At 43.1% G+C, this 19,316-nt stretch overlaps 1 protein-coding gene and 1 long non-coding RNA gene across 7 annotated transcripts in view; one reads left to right on the plus strand and one right to left on the minus strand.

The window, feature by feature from the left end:
• KCND3 (potassium voltage-gated channel subfamily D member 3) overlaps positions 1-19,316 on the minus strand; it is a 278,646-nt gene that overhangs the window by 10,743 nt on the left and 248,587 nt on the right. For 3 of the 6 annotated variants that reach the window (XM_083617427.1, XM_083617428.1, XM_083617429.1), the window contains exons 5-8: positions 9,396-9,497; positions 9,178-9,270; positions 6,094-6,150; positions 1,530-1,777 (exon numbers count right to left, since the gene is read on the minus strand). In XM_083617427.1, coding sequence (XP_083473553.1) covers positions 1,530-1,777; positions 6,094-6,150; positions 9,178-9,270; positions 9,396-9,497 — 500 coding nt within the window. The remainder of the gene's footprint in view (positions 1-1,529; positions 1,778-6,093; positions 6,151-9,177; positions 9,271-9,395; positions 9,498-19,316) is intronic. The other 3 variants (XM_083617430.1, XM_083617431.1, XM_083617432.1) reach the window with 3 other exon arrangements.
• On the plus strand, positions 1,411-9,390 carry LOC310764215. Its single transcript, XR_014549075.1, has 3 exons — positions 1,411-1,535; positions 6,528-6,642; positions 9,267-9,390. It is a non-coding gene; the product is annotated as an uncharacterized lncRNA (long non-coding RNA).

The following is a 19,316-nucleotide window of genomic DNA, read 5'->3' on the forward strand; positions in this document are numbered from 1 at the left end:
TTTTCGCCCCAGAACAGCATCTCCCTGGCAATAAGATCTGCAGCTGCTCATTTCTGCTTATTATGCAGCAAGGGCAAGTGTATATTAAAATTATCTTTCTCTTCCAGCAGTGTAGGCTTGACTGCTTTCTCCTTAAACACTATACAAGATCTCATTTGCTTTTGACATAAGCTGCCCTGACTGTAGGCTGATTCACACAACAACATGTTGGCCTATGTAAGAGTTTATTTCACAGTGAATTGTTGGTATTTTTAATAGCCTTGCAATGCTTAATATGATTCCAGACGGCAACTCTCCACATCTGACTCACTTTCTGAACGTTTTTCAGGAGGCAGAAAATTGCGATGTTTCGCCACGTTGAATGGGCCTTACGAATGTCCATGGCGGAAATCACCAAAGAAAGGTAGATTCAGATGCCTGGGTGTCACATGCTAGCCACTTAAAAGCTTACTATATGGTGCCTGAAACTGCTTAGGGGAAATGGTTATTTGTAGATTCTTAATCCTAGCATTACCAGCCATCTGCTTCCTGGCAACTGCCATGATACAGTAATGCTGAGAGTAGAGACATCTACCTCCCCACAGGGAGGTGCCAAACACTCATTTTCTGTATCTGTAACCCCCCACTTGTAGAATGTGAAAATGCGCAGTGCAAATCCTCATGCACGATTTTAAAAATGTCTTCCAATTTGCACTAAATTTCATTTCAGCTCTGCTATGCAGGACTTGTGGCATGGGAATGAAGGAATGGGTTTCCCAAACCCAAAAACTGACTCTGCAGGCAGTTTGAAACGGCCACCAAAATCCCTATTTTTCCTTAGCTAAAATCCATTAACTTGAGCTCTGAGTCAATGTATAAACAAGTGCTCAGAGCCCTCTCCTTTATCAGTTTGTGATGGCAAGGATGATCTTGGCTGTTCTAGTGGAGTAGGGATGACATGTCTAGGTCTTACGTCCTGACGCACAGACCTACTCCGGGAACAGTGCCAGAGTGTGTTCTTGGAGTTGGTGACCTCTTGCTCCAAGATAAGAGTGTAAGAACAGGAATAACCTTTTATGGTCAGAAGTACAGGAAGGAATACCCTTTTATGGTCAGAAGTACAGAAAGGAAAACCCTTTTATGGTTAAGAGTAACCAGAGCAGGACCATGTGTGATGTCAACCTGTATGCATAAGCTGACGTGGCTGGATTCCTGGGGAGGGGGGAGAGGGTGCCTGGAGGATATATATACTGCATGAAATTTCTCATTTCTTTGGATTTGCTGTGGACTGACCACGCAAGTGCCTTTCTGCTGCTCCGGAGAGCAGAAATAAAGAACTCTTTCTCTGAACCAACCCTCGGTGTCATTTGACTTCCTTCCTCCTGTCCGGGAGCAACGCAGACCCAATCGGTGAACTCCAATAAGACTACAGGAAAAGCATCCCGGATGCCAGCTCAACACACTGCCTGAATGAACTTGTCCCTGCTTGGGCTCAGAGACATGTCTGCTAAAACCCTCTTTCCTAGACCAAGGGGTTCCTCCTACCGTACCTTGTTGTAAGTGAGGGCTGCTCACTGCACTGGATGTGTATGGTGCTGAGCTCTTGCATGCTCCGCAGCCGGGTCGCTGGCACACTGGAATTAGGGAGGTGGGTTGTCTTCTTGCTGCGGCGGGAACAGCAGGAGGTGCTCAGGCCTTGGTGGCTCGAAAGGGAGGGGCTGCGGCTGGACGGGTAATTCTGCATCGAGCTCTCCAGGCAGTTCTGCTCAAACATCTGCTCGTCAATGAACTCATGGTTCTGTCAGGGAGAACGTCAGCAAATGTCAGGAACTTCCTGAGATGACTTTAAACAACCACCGCCACCACCCAGAGGGCGACTAAACTTTCAAACAAGGACCTTTGCATATTCTGTTTGGTCGTGCTTTTGGGAACCATGACATAACTCTCTTTCGAGAAGCCAATTGGCTCTTCAGCATTTGGCTGGTGGCACTTCCTGTAATGTTGAAATGGACACTTGCAGATGGAAACGTGCTCTATCCATCCATATCTACAGCCAACATATTTTTTTTCCTGCTCAGGTTCCTTCTCAGGCATTGGCAGGAAGTGCCGCCATTGTAGCTGAAGGTGGAAGACACTTATGCATTTGCTCAGTGGTCCTTCAGGTAATATCTGAAATGCGTTTGATTTCTGCTTATTTTCCCAAGGAAACCTGCTTTTTGAACACATATGTGCCCTTCTCATCCAACCAGTTTATACCCAGATACTGGCTGAGAGAGCTTTTTTCATTATGGATTAACTTCGCAGCCATAATTGTATGAGGAGCCCCAAATAGAAATGTCCTTGAGGGCTGCCCCTTGACTGTGGAACTTTCTTCTCTTGGCAGTACCTGAGTCTGCAATGCTGATATTGATTGAGTTTTTAGATGTGTTTTGGGTTTACTATGCTTCAAAAATAAGCCTATAAACAGACATTCAGGATTTTGTTCAGTGCCCAAATATTCAGCAACAGGAGTGTCTGTGCCAGAGCTAATGGCATGATGATCATATCTAGTATGACTGAATTCCTCAAGGGTGTATAAGATCATCTGGTTGTGATCTTGTCACTGCTAAGAACTACTCCTATTTGTGTCTTCCTCCATCTCCTATGCCTTATAAGTTGTCTACCGATATTAATGTTGTTGGGCAGGATAAAAATCCTGAAATTAATTAATTAATTAATTAATTAATTAATTAATATAAAGCTTGTACCCAACTAAGTTAGTCCATTAATCTCATTGGGTCTGCTCTGAATAGGACCAGAATTTGGATACAACCCAAAATAATTAAGAGTACTTCATGTGAAAAGTTCCATGATAAATCTTTCCAAGATAAATTTGAAGAAAGGTCTCTTACCTTATTGGACGAGAAATTAGCAAGTTTTTGTGAATATGCATCCAATTATCCAAGATGCATTGCTATTCCTCCCCCCCCCAATTAATCTTGTTTCTGGAGCTGTAGGGTGGAGTTGTGTCTAACTTTTTTCAAGTCTGAGAGAAGAGGAAGCACATATGTGTGGAAAATGTTTGAAGATTACTTGTGGGACTACACTCATTTCCCCAGACCAAAACTCTTGTCACATTTCATTCGCTTCATTTCGTTTCTGTCATTTATGGGTTTGAGCACCCCCTCCTACAGAAGGACTTACTCCTCAGAGAATTGTTTATTAAAATGTGAATAAACATAGAATCAGCACTTTTTCGCCTTTATGCACATCTCTAAATTTGATGCAATTTGTCCCAAATAGGGGAGGAGGAACCTCAAGCGAGGATTGCAAAGCACTCAGGTTTAGGTTCTACTAAAAGAAGTTCGCAGATGAAATTAAATAAGGTAGAGAGGAATGCTGGCATATGGTGCAATTTTACCATTATAGAAAAGAGACTAGTAAGCGATAAAGGGCAAGACAAAGACTAGCAAGAAGGCCAAGAAGTGGAATTCAAACCGGCAAATGTCTATCATATGCCAACCACTTCCTTTGCATGAATTTATTTATTTTTTTGAGCTTGAAGAAAAGGAAACCTGTGCAGGTTGTACCCCCAGCAGCAAATTGAAATGAAAAGCAATGCAACAAGCAGCACTGATGCAGACATACCCCAACTTTAGATGCTGTAGACAATTATTTTTTTACTTAGAGTAGATCCCTTGAAATTGGTGGACCTCAGTCATGTCCATTCATTTCAATAGGTATACTCTGAGCATTATGAACACTTGATACAACCATAGGCATTTAGTAAAGAATTGTCATGCTTCACTCACTCACTTTTTAGGGGAATCCACACAATACCGTTATCCAATTATTCTCATCATGAATTTCCCTGTGGTGTATCCATCTTTCTCAGACTGAAGAAAGTCCATCTTTATTCAGAACACAATCTCCATGGGCATAGCTGCCTAATTTGCCATATTTTTCAACAGGCGTGGTTTTTACGTAGGCAGCGAGATATCAGGAAAGTGAACTTAATCACAGCTCAGCACTTATAACATTTGTGATGGGTGCATTTTATGACGCGGGCATAATTTTTGTTTCTGAAACCAATCATTTAAATATCACTAAAACACTTTTCTGACTGTAGTGTGTTTTTTCTTGTTAAAAAAACCCCACCCCATAATGCTATAATGTTGTGGTTACAACCCTTAGTCATGGCAGAGGGTAAAAGCTTTTTTGAAAAAATCATTTTCCTAAAATCTGCATTCTTTTCATAAAGTATTATGGTCCTGCAGAATCGTTGTTGTTGGCACCCATCTGTCTTGAGATACAATGGAGTGCACCTCTGGGGGGTGAAGTCAAACTGCTGGAGAATCACAGTGCCTGCTGTGGCTGCAGAGACCAGTAACTTGCCACTGCTTCCTTCCATGTTGTTTTTGCTGCGTTAGCAGAACCAAAGTCAACTCCTTGAGGCGCAAGCCTGGGCAGTGTGCATGGATATCCAGTGTTGCCCAGAGAACAAGACCTCCTCCTTGGCCCCTCAGATGTCCAAAGGAAAGCAGAGCAATACATTTGGCACCAGCTAGACTGCAGGAGTTGCTGGAAGGAGGTTACCATATGACAGGGACGTCCAACCCCCAATAGACTGTGATCTACTCACAGTATAAAAAAACTGGCAGTGATCTACCCATTGTCAAAAAACAACTGGCAGTGATCTACCCAAAGTTGTGGAGCTTTCTTAGGAAGCCAAAGTTGTGGAGCTTTTTTAAGTAAGCCAAAGTTGGGTTGTTGTTTTTTTGCTTTTTTGTAAGGAGATTGCTGAGAGGCCAAAGATCAACCAGGATCTACCAGGAACACCCTGCAATCTACCAGTAGATCACAATCTACCTGTTGGTCTTGCCTGCCATATGACATCCAACCATCTTAGGGACTCCACCATTATACAAAATTTAACATTATGGTGGCTATACTGCTATATCTCTCATGGAAAAAAAAACCCCACTGGAAAAACGTTTTACTGATAATTTTAATATGCATAATAAATCAATCAATAAGGGTCATAAAATAATACCCACCATAAAGTTATACCGAATGTGTGCTGAGCTTCAAATGGCCTTACCCACAGCAGCTATGCCATGTCCACTGGTGTAGAAGGAACATAGGATGTACACATTGAAGGAGCTTAACAATCCCAGTAGTGCAGAAAGCCATGTGCAATTCTGCTTGTAGTTTACCACAGAAGGACAAAGACGTGTTAGCTGTCTGGCAGGAGCATAAGTATCTTGATTTTATCATGACCTTCTTGATTTAACATTATGAAGCAGAGATAGACCTAAGCAAAGCGGTTAGGATGGCAAATGTTAGGGAGAACGACATGGTTAGGGGAAAGGTGATGCAGATATTTTATAATCAACCCAGCTGAATAGCACAGAGCTGTCATTCTGTGCTTTCAGGTAGGAAGACAACTTGTGAGAAAGCTTCCACCTAGGACTCCAATTCCAGGAAAGAGGGGCCCTTCATATGTCACAGGACCTTTTTACCTGCAACTTTATTCTGTGGGACTATCATAATCTTTAAAAGCCTGTTAGTATATGGGTAGGGTCATGCCGGCAGGTCTTCCCATGTACTCGACACCTGGCCAAGATCAAAGGAGATAATCCTGTGGGACAGTGATTGGCAGCACCCACGAGGCACCAGGCTTTTGAACGTTTTGACAGCAGTTTCCACGCTACTCCCATAATGCGTGAAGAATACTCTAGAAATGTAATGTTGTGTAACCTAGAATAACAATTTTAGCCAGATCAGGGAAATATACATCGCACAAAACAGGGGAGAGATGAGTGGTGTCTTGTACTTAACACAGGAGCGAGAAAGGATAAGACCTCAGAACATACACAACTCCCACAACCACAAAGGGCAGATAACTTAACATTCATATTTAGCATATTCCTTTTTTGAGCTAGAAAGGGTGGGGAAAAAACAGATAAAGCTGTTTTCCATTTGACAGTCTTAATAACACTGGAAGCCACCAGAGAGCAAAAGAGCACCAGCATGCACAATCTGCTAAAAACGGGATCAACAACAAGGAAGGAAACAACACTCAAGACATGGCACAGAGACTGCAGCAAATGGATTGAATTAAGAAGGAAATACCTTGAAGGTGGAAGTTCGTACAGATAACAGGGGATCATCCCCAAGATAGGACAATCCCTACAGGACAACATGTCAACAAAAGATAAAAACACCATTGATTGTCCATCCCAGCATTCCAAAATCAACTCCCAGCATTCCACGTGGCATCACACAAGTTTGAATGGGCAATATGACCATTTCCTTTAACACATTTCACATTACACCAATAAGATGCTTGGGCTTCCTTTGAGAGCCAAGTGGCCCAGAATAAAATATTATAAGCCATTTATCTGAAGCACCCCCAGATGGCAGCACCTGAGCAACTAAAAGCCATAGAGCTGAATTAGAGTAAAATAAGTAGTGCTGCTGAAGAAAATATGGGATGTATTGTGATACAGAATAAGGGGTATGGCTCTTGAATTTATTTCTTTGCTTTATATTTGTTTATTTTACAGGTTTTGTTTTGAGCAATTGCCTGAGTTTGGAGATAATTAACCACAGCTTAGAATGACACTGAATTTCAACAGGCGTAGGTGATACAATGAATCTGATTTCTGGTTTGAGGAAAAGGTGAATTACCCTTTCAAAACTGTTGGTAAAACTCTTTTTATGTGTAGGTCATTCCTCATTTCGCTGACAACTTTGTACCATTGTAGAATGACACTTTGGTGTTTCAACAATCCATAAATTATCACAACAATTTCTTTTGTTAGTGCAATGCTTTCTTGATTGATTGATTAAGTAGGTATGATGGAAAGACATGCTTTTTCAGCACAAATGCTGACTGAACTGTTGTGATGGGTGCACTGAAAAACATACACCAAACATGCTGCATGTCAGTCTGTGGATGACAACTTCTGTGTTGAAAATGATGGATGGTTTAGGTCAGTAGCATACCCCTTCCTATAACCAAATAGCCATTTATCACTGATCAAAGTTGCAATGAGCCACATCTGATTCCAACCCCTGCCCCCCGATTTCTGACAAAGCATTATACATATTTACATTAGGATCTCAGCTTGGAGGATAGATGGGAAATAATTTATTATATTTCCTATCAGCTTAGTTCATATATATCTTGGTCATTAATTGCTTCTTTAACCAGTCGGCTTTAAAGGCACTAGAAACTCTTTTTCCTATTTCCCCCCTCCTCTGTTTATTATTATACTAACATTGACCCAATGGCAATCCCTTCAGTAGCTTCACATCATTGTTGAGACTGATGTTCTTTTCAGGCAACAAATATATGTAGAATCAATGCAGGGGACAGGAGTGGTTTGTGCCCTCTGAACAGAGCTTATGTACATACATGACCCAATCGATGCCCAGGTTGAAGAGGTTGGTTAATGCAGGAATTGGGCATTAAGTGTGGTGACGTCTGCAATTTGGAATTTCCTCCTCTTAAATAATAGGCAGGCACCATCTCTTGACTTTTGGTGCCTAAGACTTTCCTCTTTTAACAAGCTTTTTAAATTGCAATACTGAGATTTCCCAGTCTGCGTCTGTATTGGAATTGTTTTAAGGTGTTTAAATTATTTTGTCACTTGTTTGCTGCCCTGGGCTCCACTGGGAGGAAGGAGGCAATATAAATGGAATAATATATCAGTTTATTGTGCCCCTTTCCCCATGTTGATTCTACACACATTTGTTGTCTGAATAGCATTTGCATAAACAGTGCTCCTATTTCTTCACCATTGTTCCAGCTCCTTATTTTCTCTATAGTGTCCAAGGCAGCATACATAAAGATACCTACATTTCACTCCCCACAGTGACCTTGTGAGGTAGGTAATTTGTGTAAGGCCACGCAGCAAGATTCGTGGCTGCGGGAGAATTTGAATTGAGATCTCTTCACTCTACTTCCAACACTCTGTTTACTCCCATACCAGACTGGATCTCTGTTTATCCATTTGATATCAGGGATAGTAAACTTCATCCTTTAGCCTTATTCCCCCCCCCCCCCTTCTCAAATGAATATGACAGAAATGCACAGTGATGCTTGTTTATGAATAAATGTCTCATCATGGAGATATTACCCAAGGCATATTGATAGTGCTTATTTCTTGGGTGGGGGCGTTGAACATGCTCATGCAACACATTAGTCTCTGCAGTCCATATGTGCCATGCCTCTGGATGTGGTGCCTTCTACCTGCTCCTACAGCTGGCGGAAACGACAGCAAGATCAACATGGGCTGTGCATTCTGTACCCGCCCTTGAGTTTCCCTATGGGAAAAGGTATCTGCTTTTCTCACGTACGCTGCCTGTGTTTAGGGTGGTCTGCTGCTGCACTGCAGAAACAGAGGCACAGGCAGCTGGAGATGGATAATAATCTAATGTTTTGAAGAAGTGGTGTCGAAGGGGTAAAGACAACACAGATACGGGCCCCAATGCAGCTTTAGTTGTGGCCAAGTAGCCACGTCTAACAACTGAACGGGGATGTGCATTGTGAGGCTCATTCTTGCATTGGCTACCTGCATAGAAGACTGCTTTTATGTGCAGGTCTCAGGCAACTGTCACATCATTCTATTCCCAGGGCTGCTGTACACTTTTCACTGTAGTATGCAGTAGTTGAAATGGAAGCCTTTGCCCATCTTCTGAGCAGTACAGCTTTCACCTTGGAGTATGCCATGCTGCTTTGATTCCTGGGTATAATCCAACAACTTGTAGGCAGTGCAAGACAGGTGTGCACAGCAGGCATCTCAAGTTGGCACCCACCCAAAGCCAACTTCTAGTAAGGGCAAACCCTGAGCATCTCTGCCTTTAATTCTCGGTGGCAATATTTTGCTAGGCATCAGACTTTGGTGCTTTTTAAAAGGAAAGCGTCTGAAGGTCAACAAAGCAAAAAGACATGTTGAGTCCTGAGAGAAGCTACCTGTTGGGTTGCTTGGTGCAACACATTTTTAAAAAAAACATGGTGCTGGAACTAAGGCATGTATAAAATATTTAGCACATCCCATCAACTCTTAATAACATATTTTTATGTCTCCCAGGGTACATAAATCTATGTATTTGTGTTGTTTACTTTGTAGTATCCCTGCATCTTCTTCAATTGAAATCACCCCCAAGAGTGTGAGATTCAAAGTTAGAAGGCTTCCTGTTGCTACTTACAGTTGTTTTTTCCAAGCAGTGCAGTAGGTGGTGATGCTGACTTTCAATTATAGAAGTGGCTTTGCTGATGTTGTGTTCATCTTTCATAGATCCCTAAACAGAGAGAAAAGGCATTTGCAATGAGACCGCTGGCACAGAGAAAAAGGCAATCAGGTCTGCATCTGAAAATGCAGAATGGAAAAGATGAGCGAGGAAAAAGACGTGAAAAGCGCCCCCACCTTGTTAAATTGTAGTGTGAGAAGAGGCCCTAATCCTTCCACCCAGTTCTGGCCCAAGCCATGTTGCTGAACCAAAAATGGAGAAGAGCAGTACCAAGAGGACTGTAAGCCAGAGAAAGTGAGAGAAAAAGAGAAAGTTGGTGATGGTGGCGGGGGTCTTGAAGTGATTGATGCTCAACAAATTTATTTGTGATGAAATGTGGCCAACACATTTTGGCAGGGGCGGGGCTTAGTGGTGTAGCATCTGCCTTGCATGCAGAAGGTCTCATGATCAACCCCTGCCACCTCCAGGTAGGGTTGGGACAGATCCCTTGCCTCAAACCCTGGAGAGCTGCTACCAGTCAGCATGGACACTGCTGAGCTAGATGGCTCAATCGCCTGACTCAGTATAAGGCAGCTTCCTATGTTCCTGTATCACCTTCTCGAGGGCAAGAATCAGTATTAATTTGCACATCCACCTCTTAACAAGGGACCAGACATGAAGTTTTGGAATCTGCAAACAGGTAACTCTGCTATTCTAACAAGATCCAAACTGTGTGGCCTCCTATGAATCTGGGGCATAGGAACCTGTAACCTAATTTTTGGATTTTTGTGTGAGCTCCCTTGTCAGTTAATGCCCTATTCCTAGTTTTTCTTTGCCAGCTTGTTAGCTGCGCCAAGGGAATTCTGACCTTCTCATGCCCCCTCCAGCCATGTGGCAGTGAGTGGTTGAACAGGCCAGTCATCAAGCAAGGCTCTGTCCCGCCCCTGTTCTCCAGCCATGAGGCATTGGTGGGCAGGTATGAGGAAGCACCCCTTCGTCTTCTAGAAGGTGCCTCAAAGTGCTCATCACTCCCAAATAACTCAACCCCATGCTTGTCCACCAAATGGAAATGTGGGGAAACTACCAAAACTAAGCCAGAGTGAAGTAGGCAAAAAGTTTGCCATGTCCAAGGCCAACCAGGACCTCCAGGAAGAAAATCCTACATGGCCCTAATTAAGTGGTAACCAGAACATTTCCTACACTGGCTCTGAAAGGTGGGGAGGTGCGTGCAGCCCAAGAATCATCAGAAGAACTGAATGGAGGCAGCAACTAGGAGCCAAATGCAGCCCCCCTCCTTGCTAAAATGTTTTGCAGTTGACCTCCACGGTTCACTTTCAGGTCAGGGGACTGGAGGCAAAAAGTGCTGTCCCTCTCACCGCCTAAGCTGGGGGAGGGAATAATAGAGTGTGATTTTTACAGTGAGTTGGTACAATAAGCGGAAGAATGTGGTACACCAAAATGCATTGTATATATTTCACATGTAAAAAAATCATTTGAGCATCGTTTCAAGGCTTTGTCTCTCCCTTTTTGGCTTCTAAGACATGTCAAAAGGTGCGCCCCATGATCACTTGCCATGTTACAGAGGAGAATGAACCATGTGCACCCCCAACAATATCATTATCCAAAACAATACCCATTATCCATGGGTTAGTGGTGACCTCAGGGCATAACAAGCAGAGGGTCCCCCAAAGTATTGGTTTATTACACTTTGAAATAATGCATACTCACTTCTTAAGTGGGCTCCCCTATAAAGCCATTAAGTCCAGAGTCTAAAACTCCCTAAGTACATCACTGATTTGGCTTTGCATATGCCATTAGGCTAGCTCTCTGCCTTCTTATTTACAACATGAAAGTAAAACACAAACTATTTAATCCATGTTGCATGGTATGCAGTGGGGTGGGAAAGGAAATGAGAAATGGTTGATTCATGCAAAGAGAATGGAAAAATCTCCACATCAACTATTCTTTTCTGCACAGAAGTGTTGTAATTTACGGGAAGCAGAGGTTACTTGCAGAAAATGTAACTGGTCCTCATTTGCCACACAGCTCTGCCAACAAGCCAGCGTTTCTGTGTCGCTTGTTAATGACTAATCTGAGATGTACACACAAGGTGTGTGGGATCCCCAGCACTGCATGGATGACAAGCAACTTCATCTGCTTGAAATAACTGGAATCTCAGCCCACGCTAAAGGTGAAGAGCTGCAGTTGAGTAGTTATATAGCTTATTAATAATCAGCACTTATGCAGAGCCAATATTTCTTCCCAAGACGTTTCACACCTGCATCGCCGTGAGAGAGCAGCATTCATCTTTTCCAAAAGGAAACAGAAGCCTTTTCGAGGTAATTACAGCTGTTGTTCCATCATTGCAGTGGACTGAAATGTATTCTTTCCCCAGCTAGTGGACCCTTTGACATTGTCCCAGCACTCAGTGGCAACGTTATATCATTGGCATTCTATTACAGTTCAGACTGCTGTGTCCAAACAGCCACTCTAAAGCTACTCTAAATGAATTTTTCAGCTGCTTTCTTTTTGCTTGTTAGTTTCTTGGGTGTGCCTGTCTAGGACCCTGGAGATGCCTTTCTAAGACGGGCAGGTCCACAGGTAGAGCACATGCCTTTCAGCTGTTGCTGCTCTGCAGCACCTATCTGTCATGGGGCTGTCAGGTGAGGAACGTCCAGAGTGAGGAATTAACTCTTTATTGTCAAAAGTACACTTGCAAGTTCAGAAAAGGCATGTCCATCAGTCCTACGTCTCTCAGCTGCTCCTACGTGTGTACCCGATGAGGCAGTTGCAGCAACAGAGAGGAGGCCCACCCCAACTTCAGCTCTCCCACCTGAGTTTTCTGCAAGCAGTCAAAGACTACGCCTGTGTGTAACCTTCTGCTCCTCCCACTTCAATCCTCTTTTGGTCCTGGGGGAAAGTGGAGCAGAAGAGGTAGGGCAGGAGTAGGAGGAGTGGCAGCCCTTGACTTTACACCAGCTTGACCTATCTTTAACTCCTCCTGTACCTGTTCTCCAATTCTGCAGCTTCTCCTGCCTCTGACTCTCATCTCCTGGCTCCCCCAGATCACTGATCCCTTCCTCCAAGTCAGTCTCCAACCTCTCTTCTCCCAGTGCCCACACCTCAGTGTCCAGCCAGTCCCTGGCACCTGTCTTCCCTGATCATTTTATTTCTAGGAGGACTAGAAACTTACATTGTTTAAAAAATGAAAGCCTAGGGTCATTAAAGGCTTTTGTGGCTTCTATGGTGCCTGCGCATTGCATTAGTGACCCGTGTTTGACAAGAAAAGCATACAGTGCATCACTGAGCCATGGTCCATCCTGAAAAGTGCTCCACTGCTTGAGTCATGTCAGTTTCCTTGCAGGCTGCCTCACTTCTTTTTCCATGCCTGCATCACCCCCCTCCACACCCCAAAAGAGTCCCTTGAGTGGCATAGCTATGCTGTTTGGGAGCTTCTTAAAATACCTAGGAACAAAGCATTGGATCAGTTTTCGAAATGTGTAACTATGGCAAATGAATATTTTGTTATCTTCACGCATTGTAACTGAAACTTGAAAAATACAGACATTTTCACCTGCTTGTTTAAGTGCAGTAAAGCAGATCAGCTGGCCTACCCTGGGCGACCTATTTTCCCGGCCTCATCAAACTGTTCTCCTAATAAGGACATCACCTATTTTAAAAAGTATCTGTTATGTCAGGCTCTGCCTGATAGGCTTTTGTGTATATTACAAAGCTCCAGATTTTGTGAATGGGCTGTGTACATCACTTACTTTTTGATTCAAGGACAAGGTTTGCCCAGAATTGGAGAGGAAGGAGCTAACTAGATGCAGGCTGTGAGGCCTTTATGATACACTGAAAATAGGATTCTTTCATTTCCCCTTTTCAGCAGCAGCAGCTCTAGAAACTACATGGCTAAGGATTGTGTGTGTGTGCTTGTTTAATTTAAACTCCCTGACCCTGAACTCCACCTCAATTTCACAGCATGTCTTCTGTGATCACTTCCATCAATTTATTTTTTGCGTTGAGTGGTTGGGATTTTCAAACACCATTAGACCCATTAAAATGGCAATTATGCATTCAAAGGAGCTCCTTAAACTTAGGCTGATGTTCAACAAGGTGTTTTAGGGAATCCCTTTCCAGTGTTGCCTACAGATTCTTAGAAAAATATGTATCATTACCATTATCATGATGCCACTATAGATCACTTTTATTGTATTGGCATGCAATTACAAAATCTTTTCTATATTGCATTTTATATAGCATTTAAAAAGTGTGCTTAGCAATCTCACCTTGGACTACATAAATCTCCAAACAACCATAGGGAGTGAGTCATTATTTCCAGAATGTACTTTTACAAGGTCATCCAATGGAATTGATGGTAGAGCCACAAGGAGCAAACACTGATTTTGTGCTTCAACATCAAAAGACTGGGAACAGAGAATGGTGTTAATGGCCTCAGGGACTGCAGCAAGGGCTATAAACTGGTGAGGCTGGTCCCTTCCCTTGGCTGGGCTCTCAATGCTGCCTTATCAGATTTCTAAGGGCAACTTCACACATCACAAAATTCCAGCACAGACGTTGCTTCCATGTTGGATACTGCATGTCTACTAGACATAGATTACAATGTGTAATAATCCTTCAGGCATGTAGATTGTTGCATGTTCATGTATTGGACACTTGTAGTCAACCACACACAAGCTGGGAATTGATGCTTGGCTAACATTGTTGAGAAACAGTGATTGAGTTTTGGTCTCTGTTGATATTTGGCTTTCATCCAGCTCTGCACCATTGTAACAAAGCAGTAAAATGAAATGAAATTCAGTTGCTGGACAGCATACATGACATCAAACTAAACAGTGGTTTGTTACCTGCTATTCATAATCCACCCCATCCCTTACACTTGCATGCATGCACACTCATACACACACACCAGTATGAGAGTTAGGTATTTGTCACAGTGCTTCTCACTACAGTGGTACCTCGGGTTAAGAACTTAATTTGTTTTGGAGGTCCATTCTTAACCTGAAACTGTTCTTAACCTGAGGTATCACCTTAGCTAATGGGGCCTCCTGCTGCCACCGCACCGCTGCTGCACGGTTTCTGTTCTCAACCTGAAGCAAAGTTCTTAACCCGAGGTACTATTTCTGGGTTAGTGGAGTCTGTAACCTGAAGCGTCTGTAACCTGAAGAATCTGTAACCCGAGGTACCACTGTATATCAACCAGCCTGAGCCCTGAGATTGGGTGGGCAGAGAGGGGGCTGCTTCTGGTCTCATCAGCTAAGGTAGCCTGTTGTGTGGGAACCAGGAGCAGGGCTTTCTTTGTGGTGGTGCCCCAGCTGAGCAACTCACTCCTCTTGGAGGTGTGGATGGCCATGGCATTGATGGGCTTCTGGTGCATGGGGAAAACTCACTCATTTTCCCCATGCTTTGCAGGCCACGCTTAGTTTATTATAATTTTTCAGTTTCTAGTCTTTTTTTACTGATTGCTATTGCTTCACTGATGGTTTTGAATTGTATCCGCCCCCCAAAACCTTATTGATCCATTTGTTTTGATGTAAAAGACACTGAGGTAGTCCTTGACAAAAAAGGTGATATATAAGAACACCAAATAAATAACTCAATAAATTGGATGCTGCCAGCTGATTTTTTTTTCTAAATGATGGTACATGCCCTCAGTGTTGTATCATTTGAACAGTAAGAAGACACTCCACAACCCAAAATCAGTTGGGCCCAGTATTTTGGAATCTCCATCACACATGCCTAAGAAGCTTATGGAATGCCCATAGGACTAAAATTAACTTACATAACAGATTAAGAGACAAGCAAATAGGAAAAGCAAGTCCTACCCTTAATCTATCCAGAAGGATTCCTCAGCAGGAATGCTACATTTGTTGAGCAAGACTTAGAAAACAAAAACCAGAGTTAGGAGAGGAATCTTTACTATTTAGTTATCAGCTCCTGCCATGGTCAGCTAGAGAGTAAATGTTGAAGGAAATTGAAAGAACTTGAGATGCATCTTCATGGACTCTGATAAAATACTTGAATCCTTTAGATCCTCCTGGATGGATGCATTACACTTTGGCAATGCTATAATTAATCCCTTTCCCCATATTATGAGGAGATTTGTGTTTCTTTAGAAACAGCGCATAGAAACTGAACGCCATAAAATGGCACCAGGGTTTAACTTTTGTCTTGATGTTTTAAAACTGGGAGGCTATTAGTTTTCAAAATAAGAATAATATCCACCGTGTCTCATTATGGGAGATGTTTAATGCAGGCTCTTCTTGACTGATTCAGAAATGTAAGCAGATTGTTCATAGCAATGTCTTCAGAATGGAGCTCATCTTGAGAGGGAAGGGTTCTAATTAAGATCCAGCAAACAATCTACTCTGTAACTTGCAATTAAGGAAATAATTGATTTACTGTAATGATTAATCATGTAATGCTTTCAGCTTCAACATTTCTGAACTTCAAAAAACAACACAGCTAATGTCAACCAACTCAAATCGGTTCCTTCAGTGATTAATGGGAGCAGACAGCCTAAGCACTAGTATTACACAAGTGCTCAGAGAAGCGTGGCTGTGAATTTCAAGAGTGCATTTGAGCAGAGGATGTGTCTCAGGTTGCTGTAGGCATCTAAAGCCAGACTCTTCATTAGCAGAAAAATCATTCTTTGCTGAAAAGAAGAAGCCCTGAAGAATATTTAGAGGCTGAGCCAGGACACCAAGACAGTCTAGCTCTGCCAAAAAATCCTCATTCTCCGTTTGCCCATTTCAGTCCAAAGGAACAGTCCAAGACATGTTGCCATGGCATCAAATAGTAAACCGTATCCAGTGTGCTGCTTCCAGTTCAACACACTGTATTTCAGAATGGGGGGAGAGATTTGCAAGCTACCGGGGGCGGGGGTAGCGAGAAAAGGACAAAGTGTGCTACATTTCATGGTATGAGTGGCTTTAGGCTGCAAATGCAGCAGAGAGTCCCATGGTACCACTTCACTATGGCACGAGCTTTCATATGCAAGAGCCTTAGCTTAGCAGATGCGGGAACACGACCAGCCTTCTGAAGTCTGTCTTGCAATGCATATTTGGCTCCATAATATTTCTGAGAGCCAGACAAGACAGGAAACATAGACTTCGCCTCTCAAACCGTTGGCTTTGGTACCATCATTTAGCTGCAGTACAGGATTAAGCAAAATGTGGCAGCGTATCCCAGTCGTTGCCCTACTGTGCAGCCCTTCTGTTCAGCAGTGGCAGAGCATATGCCCATGCTGCCCAGGGTGGATGTGCTTCTGAGGGGGGTGGGGCATGGGGCGCGCTCCTGAGGGAGCGGGGGGCATGGAGGGTGCCCTCCCAGGCATGGGATAGCTGCTCTGGTGCATGGAGCGGCGTGTGCGTCCTGCAGCCGGGGGTGGAGCGAGCCACCCACAGGGGCCGAGCAAGCCGCCGATGGCGGACATTAGGTGTGCCACCTGCCTACAACTGCCAAATGTCACCCCTCTCAGCAAAGATGCCCAGGGCAGTCCGCCCTCACTGTACCCCCCTTCCTCCTCCCCTGCTGTTCAGGACTCCAGGTAAACCTGGAACCAGAAGCTCTGAAGTGCCATTTTGGGTCTGAAGAAAAGAGGGGAGGTTTTAAGAGATATTAGCTACCCTGACCCACCTGCAGCCTTCCTCTGATTTGCTACATAAAGCTAGTAGTCCAGTGAACCATTGGGGATGGGGGTGAGGGCTGGAAAGCAGGTAGGAGGAGGGATGAAGCTGAGAACCCTTGACAAGGAGGATGGATGGATGGAGAGGTGCAGATATAAAAAGGGTACAGCAAACCATCTTACGAGCTTAGTTGCATTTTCATTACCCTCTGCAAGCAGCAACTTTTAAGAACATGAAAAAAGAGGGCAACACAGAAGTTGCTCTGTGGTTCAGCAAATTTGCAAACTTGTTTCTTATTTTTGTTATTTAAGCTTTCTTAGTTAAGCTTCTCAAAAACAAAACAAAAAAGCCTTTTTATGAGTGTCAAATGATTAGTTTCCCTGTTCATTTCCAACACCATCTACTATGGTACATATCCGTCACCTGAACTACTGGAAAATACGTATCAGTAAGCAAAGTGGAAACACCATGATATTTTTAAGATCTTGACGCAGAAGCTGGTACTTGAATTGGATGAATTCTACAGCTCTACTGTCAGATTCACTGAGAACCAATCACAATCTTGTTCATTCTGAGTGCTGCTTTGGGTGAGCGAAAACTGTAATGACACACAGCCATGTTTTTTGTTCAGTAGGACTAGATAAGTTCTGCAGAGCACTTTCTACACTTGAAGTGCTATAAGAATCATAACCATGATTAGTACATTTGTTTATTGCATTCCTGGTACTGTATTTTATGATTATTGTTTCTGATCTATGCTGTTGGATATGTTAGTAGAAGAGCAGGATATAATGAATTACTGCTCTGCAATTGTTAATATATAAATAATCTGCAAATTTCAGAATGCATTAAGTATCATATTCTCCAATTTATTTATTTATGTATTATTATTGACAGAATTAGAAGGCTGCGTCCAACTCTGTGTTACAGACACTGATCTCATTGGTAAAGGTCTCTCAGCGGATGTGACTTAGTAGCAAAAAAAATGAGCAGCAATATAAACAGGGCGGGAGAGGGAATCCAGTCAATTCTGCATGCCTTTTTTGAAGATAACATGGTGTTTTAAAACACTATGCAATCCTGGACATGATTTAAGATTCCTGCAGCATCTTCTCTGTGGCTGTGTTGTTAAATCGTCAAATCTTATTAACTCATCTGAGCTGACACTCGGAGCCTGAGCCAAGTCACGACAATACTGTGCTGTGTTCAAAGGGTTTGCTGTGTTTTGCTACCAATCTCTGTTTCTAGGATATATTCTAGGAACAGTAAATGCAACATTTAATACCGCTTCCAGTGGGTGTCACTGCCACCTGCATCTAGCAGGAAATAAGGCAATTGCCTGCTAGAGAATGAAAAATTGGTATCAACAGAATCAGGGCCAGATATGGTCGATTGCAAGGCTGAGCAAATGTTATCTCCTCCCCCTCCGCAACCCCCCCCTCACTGTATGTATTTATACAAGGGAAATACAACTTTGTATTTGCTTATAGTGATGGCTACCATATTGGGGTTGGCAAGCAATGAGAGCAGGGGCATAGCCCTGTGTGTGTGTGTGTAATTGTAATGTAAGAGAGGCTTCTGAAAATGCAATCAATAGTCTGTTCCTCCCCTCACCTATGCTCACTGGGCAGCAACAAAAAAGGCTAGGCTTGCAAACAAGCAACGTTTAATTAAAAGTGCAGGAACCTTTAAAAGCCTCAAAAGAGCTTTACAATCTGGCTGTGCAATTGTGTTTTATTACAGCAACAAAATTCTCACAACTCAGGTCTGCAAAAATGTAGGAGGGCAACAGAGAAGTGGCAATCAGGATGTTCTGCAAAGAAAAGTAAACAAAGGATGGCCATTCTAGTGAAAAGAACAATCCTAGCTGGTCAGTGTTTGAGTCTGGGGTGGAATTAATCTACCTCTCTCTCCAAGGCACCCCACACTTCCTGGCAGGCTTTCTTGTGTGCCTTTAGCAGCTGTGGAACAAACCAGACCAAAATTTAGCAGGCAAACTTTTCCTCACCTGCAGATGCAGAGATTGGGAAAGCTGCTGCTAAATTTTCCTTATCAGCCTACCATCTTTCAGATTGTTTCATGGTTCTGTTGAAAGGCATGCAAGTGACAAAAACTCGTGTCACAATTACTTTTTGAAGTCTTCAAGATGCCCCTGCAGGATTTGTGATTGTTTTCATCACAGTACACTGCATCGTTTAGATTTCTGTAACTTTAAAATGGTCAGTTACCTCAAGTGAAGCTGAGCTAGCAAAACAAAAGTTTGGAATACTAAAAAGGAGGGGGGGAGTGTTTTAAGTCAAGGCAGATTTAAAACAAAACAGGTGCCGAGCTTCAGAAAGGGCTGGTGGACTGGAAAGAAGGTCTAGAGATTTAAGGCTTTCAACACCTTTAGCAACTGGATTTGTTACTTCATGGGTAGAGGGGCCCTGCATTTTACTCTGACAATGTTGACTATGTGTTGTACCTTTT

Source organism: Podarcis filfolensis (assembly GCF_964270895.1).
Source record: "Podarcis filfolensis genome assembly, chromosome: 6".
Taxonomy (NCBI): Eukaryota; Metazoa; Chordata; class Lepidosauria; order Squamata; family Lacertidae; genus Podarcis; species Podarcis filfolensis.